The sequence below is a fragment of the Megalops cyprinoides genome, chromosome 18, assembly GCF_013368585.1.
Source record: "Megalops cyprinoides isolate fMegCyp1 chromosome 18, fMegCyp1.pri, whole genome shotgun sequence".
Classification (NCBI taxonomy): domain Eukaryota; kingdom Metazoa; phylum Chordata; class Actinopteri; order Elopiformes; family Megalopidae; genus Megalops; species Megalops cyprinoides.
Window position 1 is genome coordinate 13086704 of NC_050600.1, and position 12886 is coordinate 13099589.

At 45.6% G+C, this 12886-nt stretch overlaps 1 protein-coding gene across 4 annotated transcripts in view; it reads right to left on the reverse strand.

The window, feature by feature from the left end:
• The window catches only part of LOC118792952 (rho GTPase-activating protein 7-like), a 77623-nt gene that overhangs the window by 6257 nt on the left and 58480 nt on the right, over nt 1–12886 (reverse strand). For 3 of the 4 annotated variants that reach the window (XM_036550852.1, XM_036550853.1, XM_036550854.1), the window contains 7 exons: nt 9698–9769; nt 8614–8695; nt 7567–7630; nt 4584–6007; nt 3903–4082; nt 1705–1864; nt 1056–1254 (listed from right to left, as the gene is read on the reverse strand). In XM_036550852.1, the coding sequence (XP_036406745.1) occupies nt 1056–1254; nt 1705–1864; nt 3903–4082; nt 4584–6007; nt 7567–7630; nt 8614–8695; nt 9698–9769 (2181 nt within the window). Of the gene's footprint in view, nt 1–1055; nt 1255–1704; nt 1865–3902; nt 4083–4583; nt 6008–7566; nt 7631–7952; nt 8077–8613; nt 8696–9697; nt 9770–12886 lie in introns of those variants that run through there. The other variant, XM_036550855.1, reaches the window with a different exon arrangement.

Below are 12886 nucleotides of genomic sequence, written 5' to 3' on the forward strand. Positions count from 1 at the left end.
TGTATGGCTAAAATTCAGCTCACTTTAAAAAGCAGTTCTAAAAATTAGCATCCAACAATGGCATTAGTGAGGCTTGGACTGGCCAGTTTGTTGTACAAAAGTGAACATGTTGGACCGAGTATGACAGTTTGTGTAAATTACAATGTCAGCAGGTCAAAAGTCAAATATTTGATTAAACATATCAAACTGAATCTGACAGAATGCAGCTAAAAACCTAAAAATAATGAATCATGCTGGTTACTACAATAAGCCTGAGCAGAAATGAGGCAAAAGGATTTACTATGTGTCACTACATCTGACACATATTCATAATCTTTTGTGTTAAATCCTAAAACAACATCCAACAGACTGACTGGCCAAAAAAAAAAGAACACAACACAAATTACAAGAGAAGAAAATGTGTACTTGTGAAACTCAATGATAAACATCAGGTCAACAGTAAGGGAAATTACAGCTTTAAGTTGCTCCTTCCTGCATTTCATATCGAAGCATCTCCCTGGTCACGGGACATAATAAACATCTTTGTCTGGATGAGAAAAAGGACTGTGTTATGAAAACCATGAGCTGAACACATGATTGATGCAGCTTCTGAGAGGAGCTCTGTGCTGCCAGAGGACAGATGGTCCCCCCCCCTCCTCCCGCAGTGGAACATGAACAGAAAGTGGAAACAGCATGTGATCCAGCGCTGTGCTTCTGCTGCCTGGCGACTGCCTTCCAACTGCTCTGCAACATTACATTTAATCTAATGTGCAGGGCTACAGGGAGATAATTGTCTAAGTGAATGCAAGGCAAGCAATTCCCCTCTATAAAATGTCTCAAAATGAGTACCTGACCCTGGTATTTCCACATAAAAAGACTGCTTGAGTCTAAAATATAGTTAAAGCTCATCTAAAAAATGTCAGGTAAGGGGGGAAAAAAACTTGCCAAGCTGCTTTGAACGGTCCCTTATTATGTGCTTGCTATGCCTCACCCAAAGAACTTTTCAGATCTGTGTGAATAAATGGCACTTAAATGCTAAATCCATATTCCGACAGGGAGGTGACAGAAAGGCTTACACTGGTAGATCTGCAGGAAGGTCTCAGACAGCTTGCTGGTGAGCAGGGGCTCTGGCAGGTCTCTGAAGTACTGCTTCAGCATGTCTGCCACGTCATAAGCCGACTGCCCCTCGTAGCTGATGCTGTCTGTGCACGTCTCGTTCATCTGACGGAGTGCCTGGATCCGCGACTTCACCCCTGACTTCCTGAACAGGCCCACCTGTAGCGGGAGACAGCGGAGCAGTCAAAGGCATTAGTGGCCAGTTGCCATGTGTGCACTAAGAACTCATTATAAAACAAGCAACTCTAGGTATCCAAACAGCTGGGTGAGCTGACGTGACCCATAACCCTTCCCCCTTCAAACCCATGAAGTGATGTGCCCTTGGGCCCCTTGTCTGCATACTGAAACAGGGAGTAGACCTTATGGAATTACTGCATATTGTTATGCAATACAACACGGAAAGCCTGACTTCTGACAACGGGTTTCTAATAATATTCAAATAACATGACATAATGCTCTTTCAACAACTTCTCTTACAGTGTCGTGACTTGTATGTGACTTCTGTGTTTGAATAATAAATGGGTGGGCCCGTTCTCCGCTGAAGCTCAGCATTTCCCTTCCAGCAGTGTGAGAGTGATTGCCCTGATTGAGGGCAGAGATTGCTCTGACCTGGTCCAGGCAGTGGTTGCGTAAGTACCGCATGGCCTGCTGGATGCTCTGGGGCAGAGGCTGCCCGCTGCGCTGCACGTTCACTTGAAGGGGGACCCCGAAAACATTCCGGTCTTTGTAATCCCGCACCTTGATCCTCTTCATAAACTTTGGCACTGCCCTGCGAAGACAAGCAACCAGAACACCGCAGGTGATGAGTAATTTGCCTTTCACATGTCTTAGAAGTTTCGTTGCTGGGCTACTGGTGATTAATTGGTCAGATGGAAGATTAATTTGATTAATCTGATCTCTGATCACAGATTAATCTGTGTAAATATAGATTAATATAGATTAATCAATTAAATATCCAATCATGGATTAATCTGTTTTAAAATAAAGGCAGGTAACTTATTTTTCAATTATTTCATGTATTATTTTTAAAAACTGAAAATTCCTCTCTCATCACATCATTGAATTATGGTTTCTTCAAAAAAATAAACACACTTTATAAATGTTTTATTTTACTGTTTCAGCATGATGCTCTTGATCAAACTCCTCATTATAAAACCGGCTTCATCATGAATCACAGGATGAGTAACACAGTTGCATTACCTACTAATGCCAAAATTAACCATGTAACAGCCCTATTTTATGTATACCTGTATTGCTGGAGTTACTAACATGATCTACTGAAATGATATACTTGAGTGAACCCCTGTCTAATGAATGATGTGTGTCTCAGTCCCAGCTACATAAGACAAGGTAGATCTGCTAATGCTAGAAAATGGAGATTAGGGTACCAAGTTGTTTAGAACAATTAAATCCCCATACAGAATTACAAAGCCTGGAGGTAAACAGAAAAGTAAAACAATAGGGTGGGGGTGGTGTTTTAGAGATCACATTGTGTAGGACTTAATGCCCTGTGGCACTGGCAGGCAAAAGGGCATCAAGGAATTTTCTTATTCAAGTGGCCTAAAAACTCTCTACCATCCAGCAAAGGGTCTGTTGCCACTAATTTAACAAAGAACCTTCAACTCAAGGACAGGTGATTTTGGATTAGCGCTCGCTCACTGGCTGCATCTGATAGAGTGAGATTAAGGCTGTCGTACTTCACACCCGCTGATTAAAAAACACAATAAAACAAACAAACAGAAAAACAATGACCCGACACCCAGAAGTGACCCAGCAAAAAAAAAAAACCAACGTCACCTCCAGCGAAAAAGCAGCCCAGTTCACACTTCTCAGCACAACACTTCTCACAGCTCCTTTTTATTTATCCTCCTTTATCGGCATAGCAGCTCAAACCTACCCTTAGTTTTTTTTTAAGAAGGAGGAGAAGCATTGGTTTGTAAGTGTGCATAAAGCAAGCTTGTGAGAGACAGCCCAGGAATTTGAAAAGAACACATTATGATCACCGCTGAGAATCCGAGGCATGCAGGGACCACTGTCAATGCTCAGTTCTGTCAGCAGCAAAACAGGCAAGCTTCTGTATTTAACATGGCTGACATAATAACAGCCTTTGAACAGTGGGGCGCTTTAAAGCAAGGAGGTAGGACTCGCTGCGAGTGGGTGGGACTCTTTGCTCGGCCGAATTCCTGAGGCCCAGGCTTGGGTGTGAAATGGCTGTAAATGGGAGACTTCTTCCATTTGCACCGTTAGAGTAAGGGAGAGCGGCTCACACCTGCATTAACTAATTGGGCCTGACCTGGCAGTTGAAGGACCTCAGAAATACGAAAGCTGAAGAGTGGAATTGGATCATCATTCCAATTTGCTAATAAACAAATTAATCATTCCACTTTGTCCCTCTGCTCACCCATGTTAGCACCACACTGCTTTTACTCTGGATCTTGTTACTGTTACGTCACATTACATTATTGTCACATAGCAGACGTTCTTATCCAGAGTGACTTACATAAGTTACAGTTTTTACATGTTACCCATTTATGCAGCTGGATATTCACTGACGCAATTGTGCCTTAAGTACCTTGCCCAAGGGTACAGCAGTGGTGCCCCAGCACGGAATCAAACGAGTAACCGTGCTCCTTACCACTATGCTACACTTCAACCTGTAGTGTGTTAATGCAAGGCAAGAAAAAGGGCCAAAAGTGAACGTTTGGTGGTTTTTGTCAGCTGACATGTAATACAGCATGACACGAAAAATCCATAGGCCAACCCCTCACTTAACAAGTGACTCTGACAGCTATGGGACTGATACCAACCAGCTGAAACCGTGCTTGTTGGTGGGAGTGTATTTCTCCAGCAGGGCGGTGAGTTTCAGAAGGGAGAACTTCTGCAGGAGGTTCATCTGGATGACGGACTGGCAGTTGATCTGCAGCTGCATGGAGGAGAGACTGGGCCGGTGGGAGCTCTGGAAACTGTGCCATCGCAGCCTCTGAGGTCTGCAGGAAGCACACAGAGGGCAGGAAGAACAGTCAGCACCTCAAGTCAAAGGCTATCTATCCCAACGGGAGGGGGAAGGATGGATAACATCGCAATCTGAAACTGGTTTTTCATGTTTATCTCCCTCTCAGAGGTAAAATGCAGAACATTCAGTCCAAGCCAAACTGCATTGCTTTCAAAAACAATCTCTTAATATTTAGATGTTTTTGAATGAATCAATAAAAAAGATGCACGTTTCTTCATGGATGACTGCAGCTGTGGAATCCCTCTTGTATCGTGTTGTAACCAGTGTGTCTCACAGATACAGTATTTGGAAAGAGGCAGGAATGCTGTAGCAATATGTTGCGTAACGTGGGGAAACTGTTTACATGTTTACATGTTGACATGTTTAAGTATGTGTAATGATAGAGAGACAGATTCAATTGTACAGAAATAGCTACATCTTAAAATGAGCTACAGATGCATAAAATGAGCAACAGTTTGTAAGCAAATGAAGTCACCTGTTTGATCTGGTTAGGGAGGCTCCGACCCCCGAGTCTCTTCTCTCTCGCACTGTTAGCGTCTCGTCCTGCTCGTTTACTGAGTTTCCCGTGCTGTCCAGGTCGCTGCCGTTCTCCGCCTCCTCCAGGTGGTTCTGCAGTGGGGAGGAGGGGCAGGGCGAGACCGAGTCCAGCGCCGAGTCCGAGTCGCCCTCCTCGCAGGCCCGCTCCGACCACTCGTTGACGAAGCGCTGCAGGCCGCGCACGTGGCGGAGGATGTCGTCTAGCCCAGGGCAGGGCAGGTCATCGGCCTCCTCGTCCCGGTCCGGGAGCAGCGAGGCGGGCACGTTGTCGTAGAGGCTGAGCCGGCTGTCTAGCGAGCTGGCTGAGTTGCGCCGATTGCGGCCGCTGCAGCTGGAGCCCTTGGAGCTGTCGTCGCTGCTCTCCCGCCGCAGCCTGAAGCGCGGGCTGCCATTGCAGAGCGCTTTGGGGAACGTGCCCGGCTTGTGGTCCTCAGGGATGAAGAAGATGACCTCCTCCTCCTCCTCCTCTTCCTCCTCCTCCTCCTCTACAGCCTCCTTCCGGTTCCTCAGGTTGCGCTCTGCCACGTGTCCCGCCGGGGCGGAGGCCGGCTCCTCCTTCTGCTGCTCCTGCAGAGGAGGCTGCAGCTGCAGCTGGCTGAAGGGGTCAAAGCCCTCCAGATACATGCCCACCCGCTTGTTGTTGTTGTTGGAGCAGGCGGCACTGCGGCTGCGGGCCCGGGTGACGGGGCTGGGCGTGCTGACCGTGCTGCTGCCGGCCTCCGACTGGCTGCTGCTGCTGCTGGTCTGGGTGGAGTAGGAGACGCTGCGGTTCCTTGGGCAGCCCTGCCCGTTGAGGCTGGAGATCTCCACGCAGTTGAGGCGCCGCAGCTTGTCCTCGTCCATCCCCTCCTGCAGCACGGGGCCGCTGATCATGAGCTTGGTCATCACCTTCTTCTTCTTGCTGGGCGAGCTTTTCAGCCGCAGGCTCTCCATCCTCTTCAGGAAGCTCTTGGCCTTGGAGCGCGTGCCCTTCACGCCGGGCTTGCTGTTGAGGGTGAAGCTTGGGAGCTCCTTGGGCAGGGACAGGCCTTCGGAGGAGTAGTCTTCGTTGGCCCCGGAGTTGGACGAGGAGCAGATGCTGGTCACCGAATCGGTCCTGATGTTGCCCACCCCCTGGCTGCCTGTGCTGCTGCTGACGCTGTGGAGGGAGTTGACCTCCGGCTGCTCGCTGAGGTCCGTCAGCACGCTCTCCGTGCTGACCCCCACCTTCAGCCCCGCGGGGCCTTCCGGAGGGCAGGCGCCCGCTTCTCCTGACAACGTGAAGACATCGAGCTCCTCCAGCCTGGACCAGCGTTTGCTGTCCCTCTGGAAAGTCCACCTGCCGCTGATGGCACAGGGCTCATCCTCATCAGAGTCCTCACTCTGCAAGCACAGTCACCACAGTAAGGACTCACACTGGAACACAGGTCATAAATCTATTATAATCCGAGACTATAAGGCGTTCCCACCTTATAATTATCATTCAGTTTGGGTTGACAAAATTAAAAATATAAAAGTCAATGGTGCAAAATCTTTGATAAAAACTGAAATAACACATCTGGAATTCTCAGTCTGGGTTTTAACAAGCGGACTTCCCTGTTTGTGGATTATATGAAGTATTGTTAAGTCCTACAGGCCATATAATTGGGATTCTTAAGTTAATTTGCCATTTTAGAAGATAAGATTACTGGAAAGGGCATTGTGCGTTACTTATCCATGTCAAAATCACAAGAGGCACATGTGGCTCCAGTTAATTTATCACTGCCCCAGAGGCAACAGGAAATTCCATCTCTGCTCTAGTTTAAACTCCAGTCGGCCGGGGTTAGGAACTTCTCCAGCCCCTTTCCTATGGCAGCTTCCTTTTCAAAGGCACTTTGTGCTCAGATACTCTTCTCTCTGAGAATGCACAATAGTCACTGTACCCAGAGGCAGTCTCCCTCCCTAAATTGTAGTGAAACCGTGATCATGGCAGAGCTTCAGAAGTCTCTTCATGGTGACTAATAACATGGCGACAAAAGTCCATAAAACCTAACCAATTTATTGCCTCCAAGCTGCTGCTGCTCTTTCATCAAGGACAGCTCTGAGTGATGAGGACCCTGAAACCGTGCCTGTTAGCTACACTGCCTTCTACAAATAAATTATACCTAGCTGTCACGCATACAAGGAGTCAGATGGCAGCTCACATGTTGGAGATTCCAGGAAATAAACGGCTACTTCTATAAGAACAATCACATAAAACATTTTAATAATGTCAAACAATGCAGCATGGGATTTTTATACATCTAAATAAACTTATTAAACTGCGTATACCTATCAAGGATCACGACAGGTGGCCAGGGTCCACATACCATTTATACAATAAGGAAGAATGGGAGGCAGTCACACAAAATGCATAAATGCATTCCAGTGATAGGTAGGGTTGCATCTCTATGAAGTGAGCAAATAACCCCCTTCAGTGGCTGCTGACCCTCCCTGATCCTAAAGGTCAACAGTGACATTGTTGGCCATTCAGGCCCATTCAACAGGGGGTCATCTGTATGCAGACAGATTGGCACAGTTTTGCAGAGAAACACAATCATCAAAATGAAAAGAAGAGAAACAGAAACCTAAACCTGGAACTCTGCAGGTAAAAGTTGCATAAGAACAAGCTAATTTTACTTTGGATAATTCCTATAAATGTTCAAAATATTAAAAAAAATAGCTTTAATATATTTTTGCAATTGCATTGTTTATGCAATTCAAAATGCACAGCTGTTACAAAGAGTTATTTTATAGCAAACCTTGTCATAGAAGACATAACAGAGAACAATAAGATATACATAGCTATGATAAAGAATAATACACTTATGTCTTGCAGAAAACAAAAATAACCAACAAAAAAGTGTCATGAAATAAACGCACAAAAGAACAACATTCTTCTATTTATGTGGCAAAAAACTTACTTGTTTTCTTTGTGGAGTGATTTCCAGCCTCATCACAGCACATTTGTTAAGGGTGTTTAACCGCCTGTGAACCACATACACACGGGAATTACAAAAGACATTCCAGCCTTGGGTCCTAGCCTCTCTACAGGAACAAGCGCCATTCTTTGACTCATTAACAAACAGAACCCATCCGAAAAAACAGGCCCTTTAAAAAAAAGCTGTCTAAGAGAAAAGAAATCTTCTTAATGAGGTGGTAAAGGATAAGCTCAGGCTTAGGAAGAAAAAAAAGGCCAGTTATGACGAAAACAAAACTTTAAAAAAAGAGAGAGAAAGCTTATCCCCCCCAGCACCTGGTAGGTGTCCTTCCAGACTGCTTTTCAAGAGATCAACTGAGCTGAACTCACAGCTTCGCTAAGCATTGAGTAATGCCTTCCAGATGCAAGCAGCCAGCTGGGCTAGTCTTTGCCTTCAATCATCTGTAAATTCAACTCCTCGGCACGGCAGCCAGAGCCGGTCTTGGCATCTCCCGTGCGCATGCCTCTCGACAGGCTTGTGATCTTAACGCGCTCTCCATCGTGCGGCACACGTACCAAAAAAAAAAAAAAAAACGTAAAAGCCCTCCAATGGCACTTTGGATGCCAGTGTCACGTGTACGTTTGTCTAACGTAAGCCCTGTGGTTTGCCACTAACCACCCGCCCCCGGCTGCCTGCGCTGATGGCGCAAGCTGTTTTCGCTCCTCATAAAAGAATGACAACAAAAAAATAGCATGACAGGAGAGAGGCATTCCTAGATAATAATGACGCTTCCATCTGATACCGTTAAAGTGAGGGTAAGCATTGTGTCTGTGACGCATTTAATCACTTTCCACCACCTACGGTGAGCTTTTCTCTCAGATAGTGGGGGGAAAAAAACTGAGTGGCTTATCTGTGCAAGGCAACATTTTTTAAGTGTGTGATCTTTGAAGTAGCCATTTTGTTATCATCTAACAAATTTGTTCTTGTTTGGATGGTGAAAGAATGTTACTAGCGGCGTATGTCGGTGTGTTGGCGATGGGACAGCCTTACCTGCATAGTGCCTCGATGGCATCCCGATCAAGGAAGTCATGGTCCCTGGTGACAGAGGAGATTTCAATAGGGAACTGGGAATCTAGGGAGACAGGGAGAAAAGGATGGGAGTTAGGAGAGAAGAGATAGGAGGATCACATGGGAGACGAAAACCAGAGCCGGTGCCTCTTCAAAGGAGGAATCCACCTCTCTATAGGGCCTCCCCAGAACACGGTAGGGGCCTGACCCAGATTAGGGCTCCTGAGCTGGCAGAAGAATGTGTGGGTCCTCTGAGCTGGGGGGAATCTGTCATCATATCCCGCAAGATCCCCCCCCCCCCCCCCCGCTGATGAAAAGGCAGAGGAAGCGCATCCCTTCTGCGCAAACAAACACAGCTGCCCTGCTGAAACCTGGGAGCTTGGCAGCTACTTGGCTTTCCGGAATGTCCCTCTAATTAAACAATCACGCCGAGCTTTTTGTCTGAATGCAAAGTGTCTTTAAGTTAATTGAGCGCATTATGACAAGGCTGCTGCAGACCCAGCCCAAACTAAGGATCCTCTAACATCGGTTAAGTGTGGTGGCACTACTCTTTTAGTGCATCTGAGGAAAGCCTTTACTCAGATAGCATTGTCTCTCCTGCCTTTGAGAATAAACACTTGCATTGATAATTTTTGCAATATAGGGACAAGTACTTTATGTACATTTTGACATAAACAGTTTTGTACTCTTCTCAAATGTACCAATTAACCATAGCTTCTTGCTCCACAGCCTTCTCAGGGAAAAAAAAAAACTGCAAACCATTCGATTCTGAAGACACCCATGATTTTGGTTTCAGAGCTAATATATGCCTCCTCCTTCAATTACACTGGCCCATACTTGTTTTAAAGACGTTAACAATACAAAGATGAAAGTTTAATTAATTACACAGGGTCATGGCAATAACATTTGGATAAGTGGTGGTGTAAATCTCAGACAGAATAAAGCTTGTCCCCAGGTTTCGGGGATGATGTCAGCCCTTTAATTGCTATGGTAATCCATTGTTCACTCGTTTGTTACTGAAAGAGTGACATGCAGCGCAGCTGTGGTCTGAGGGGATGGCGGTTACCTTCGTAGAGCTGTGCATACTGTGGGAACCCAGCTGCTCGTAGCCAATCACACGCCTCCTTGGCCTCGATCTCTGCAAAAACAGGGAAAATAAGATGACCCTCCATTAGACATTTACAGAGAAGGAACGTTCCAACGCACAGCTGGTCTGTGCTACAGCAACCTAATTACCAACAGCACCTACCAGCTGACTAGCCAGCCCTGCACACAAGGAACACCTCATTTACAACTGCAGATGCACTGCTTTTTAATGGGCTTCTCTCTTTTGCTTGACATTCCCAGCATTTACACTGAAAAAAAGCAGCAAGATGAATATGGATATGTTTTAGTGTTAACGGGATGGAAGTAAAATCCAACCAAACTGCTCAGACCCACAACTCGATGCCCCAGACGAACACATTTACTAAACAAAATTTGAACATGCTATTCGTGCTATTAATCCCAGAAGTTCCTATAATGTAAAAAAGGAACAAATCCTTAGAAAAGGTAACCTGTGAGATAACTGATGTCTGTAACTAAGTCTTCAGTCTGAGGTTTCTTGGGGCTTAAAGTGTCAGAAATCAAAATCTGCCGTAAGCCTTGAAGGCATTAGCCTCTAAATCTTATAATCCACTCCTATTCCCATCATCCATGGGAGAAATGATCAATAGAGTGCAAGACAATGCAGTAACCATACAGCTAATCATTAAGAGTTAAAGTCTGACTGTAGGGAGGCTGCGTGAGGATTTTCCCCCATGCTGGCTGTGCACCAGCAAGTCTTCACTGTGCGGCAAAAGACTTAAGCAGAGCATCACAGTCAATGCTGCTTTCATACGAATTTATGAAAGTGCGGCCACATCGCCGGCTTACTGCTGATTTACTGCGAACAATAATTGAAGTGAATGTCTCCTAGCTCACACAAGAGACAGGAGTAAGGGTGACAGTCTGAAGAGTCTGCTGCCATTTGCATTTCTCTTGTCCCTTGATGAATGCCCCTGAATCGACTTCAGATTGTAAAGGCCGTGAAACATTTCTGACAGTCCTGCTAAGTGCTGACAAATGCTGTCAAGGCATTGTGTTGCGGGGACAGAGGGACGACTCCTTGTTAACTCTAAAGGGTCTTTAGACCGTGGCCGCCAAATGGTGCCACGGCGGTCTGCAGGGCAAACGGTCTTCCAGGGCTGCAGCGACAGGCAGCAGCCATGAATGCTTCTCCCGAGTCCACAGCCAGAGTACACAGTCCCACCGGGGCCCCAGGAGGCTGTGTCCACGGCTGCCTTGGGTGTAGTGTGAGTGAGAAAGTTCACACGGGAGCTGGGAGAACTGGCAGAGAAAAGGCCTTTTATAGCAGCCTCTCTCATCAGGCCAGCTTCACAGACACCCTGGCAGGGATCTGCTCATTTCAGCAGCGCCGGAGCTGATGGTGAACGTGTGCAGCTCCCTTAAGCCCCAACACTCAAAATAATCAAACGCTGTAATGGTGACTGAGAGGAAGAACACAGAAGTCCATCACTCCTGAAACACAACGCAACCAGCTCTTGAAATTGCTGAAAAGCCTATTGCTTTTACTTTGGGATGGTGAAATTCCACCTCATTTCAGCTGCAATTACAATGGTGCTTGGTATTTCATTACTGCGAATACAAGTCAACGAAGTTGTAAAAAAAAAAAAAAAGTGCCTTTCCTCTTGTGGGGTTGGGTTAACGAGGAGGCAAGAAAAATAAACAGGGGGGGAGAGAGGTGACTGCTGACAGGGCAGGAAGGGGTACGTGAGAGAAGCTGTGTTAGGAGGGGTACGTGACTTTCCTCAACCAGGCATGGAACGAGAATCTAGACCCTGCAGCTATGCAAAGAGGCAGAGGCACAGTGAATTATTACCAACAACGAGGCCAGACACCAGTAAACGTGCCAGGAGCGCAGCTCAAACGCTGCACAACACAACATAACGCACGGGACTTTCACAGAGGTAAGCTTTAACACACCTCCAGTTCATGCAAACACCACACACACAAACAACCTAGGCAGTTCTTCACAAAGGCCTAAAACATTTAATTACATTTCTTTATGTAGTGATTCAAACACTGTGCAGAGAGAAATTTTCATAAAGGCAAAAAAAACACATGTAGAAAGAAATGCACAAATGCTCATTCAGCATTCCCAGTATATCTGATATCTGAATGAATAAAATAGTTCTTTACTTATCGGTCTCATTCTGCTTTATTCATTCGCAAAAATTTTCTTCAATATAGTATTCAGGAGGATCAAACATGACGAAATACTGCAGTAATTCGCAAATATGCAGATTGTGTCCTTAAAGAGACTATTAACACCCCAAAACATATCTGTTTGTATGCAAATGTCCCTGGCATTCCATTAGGGGGTATAGTCTGCCTTCCTCCATTATACTCCTCTTCTGAGGACACAGCTCAACTCTAATCAAGGAGCTCTTCTAAAGATCACACTCAAAACAACTCACACAGCACATTCTTCACCTGACTGTTTACAATGAATTAAGAAATAAAGTTTCCAGGTTGACAGAGGTATGGCTCTAGAAGACCTGGATCTTGATATGTAACGAGAGGTCACCCTCTTCCGTTTTACCCCCAAGCAAACAGACTCTGTAACAATAGAGCCCCCAGCAGTCTCCATGTAGCCTTGTGATACCACAAACAAAGGGCTACAAGCACAGCCAACAATAAACAGAGATGTTCTTTTCAGTGGAAAGAAACAGACACACTGTGAGTCTTCAGTGTGGGAGACGCTACTACATTATTGGGCTTTAAGAGCTCTGTTCACCGTATGGTTTAACACATGAAATGTAGAGTAAATTTGAAATATGTTACAACTGTGTTGTATATCTATAAAAATATAAGACCTTTAGTATCCTATACACTGTCTTTGTGTCTGTGCAAAACACTAACTTAAATGACGCTCCAACTAGGCAGCATAATGTTAGCAGCAGAAATTCTGGACTAAGTGTTCCCAGGATAATAAAACAAGCGACAAGGATAAACAACTTGATAACAAGGCAAAAGGAAAAGGACAAGGCAATGTGCATTGGACAATGGAAAACATGGACAATGTTTTTCTAGAACAATATAAGGTTCCTAAAGACGATTAAACTATCTGCATCTAACTCGCTCCCTCTTCATGGTATCAGTTACACCGTCATAGAATAAACCTTGAAGCGGCACAAACAGTGTTAAAATGTCT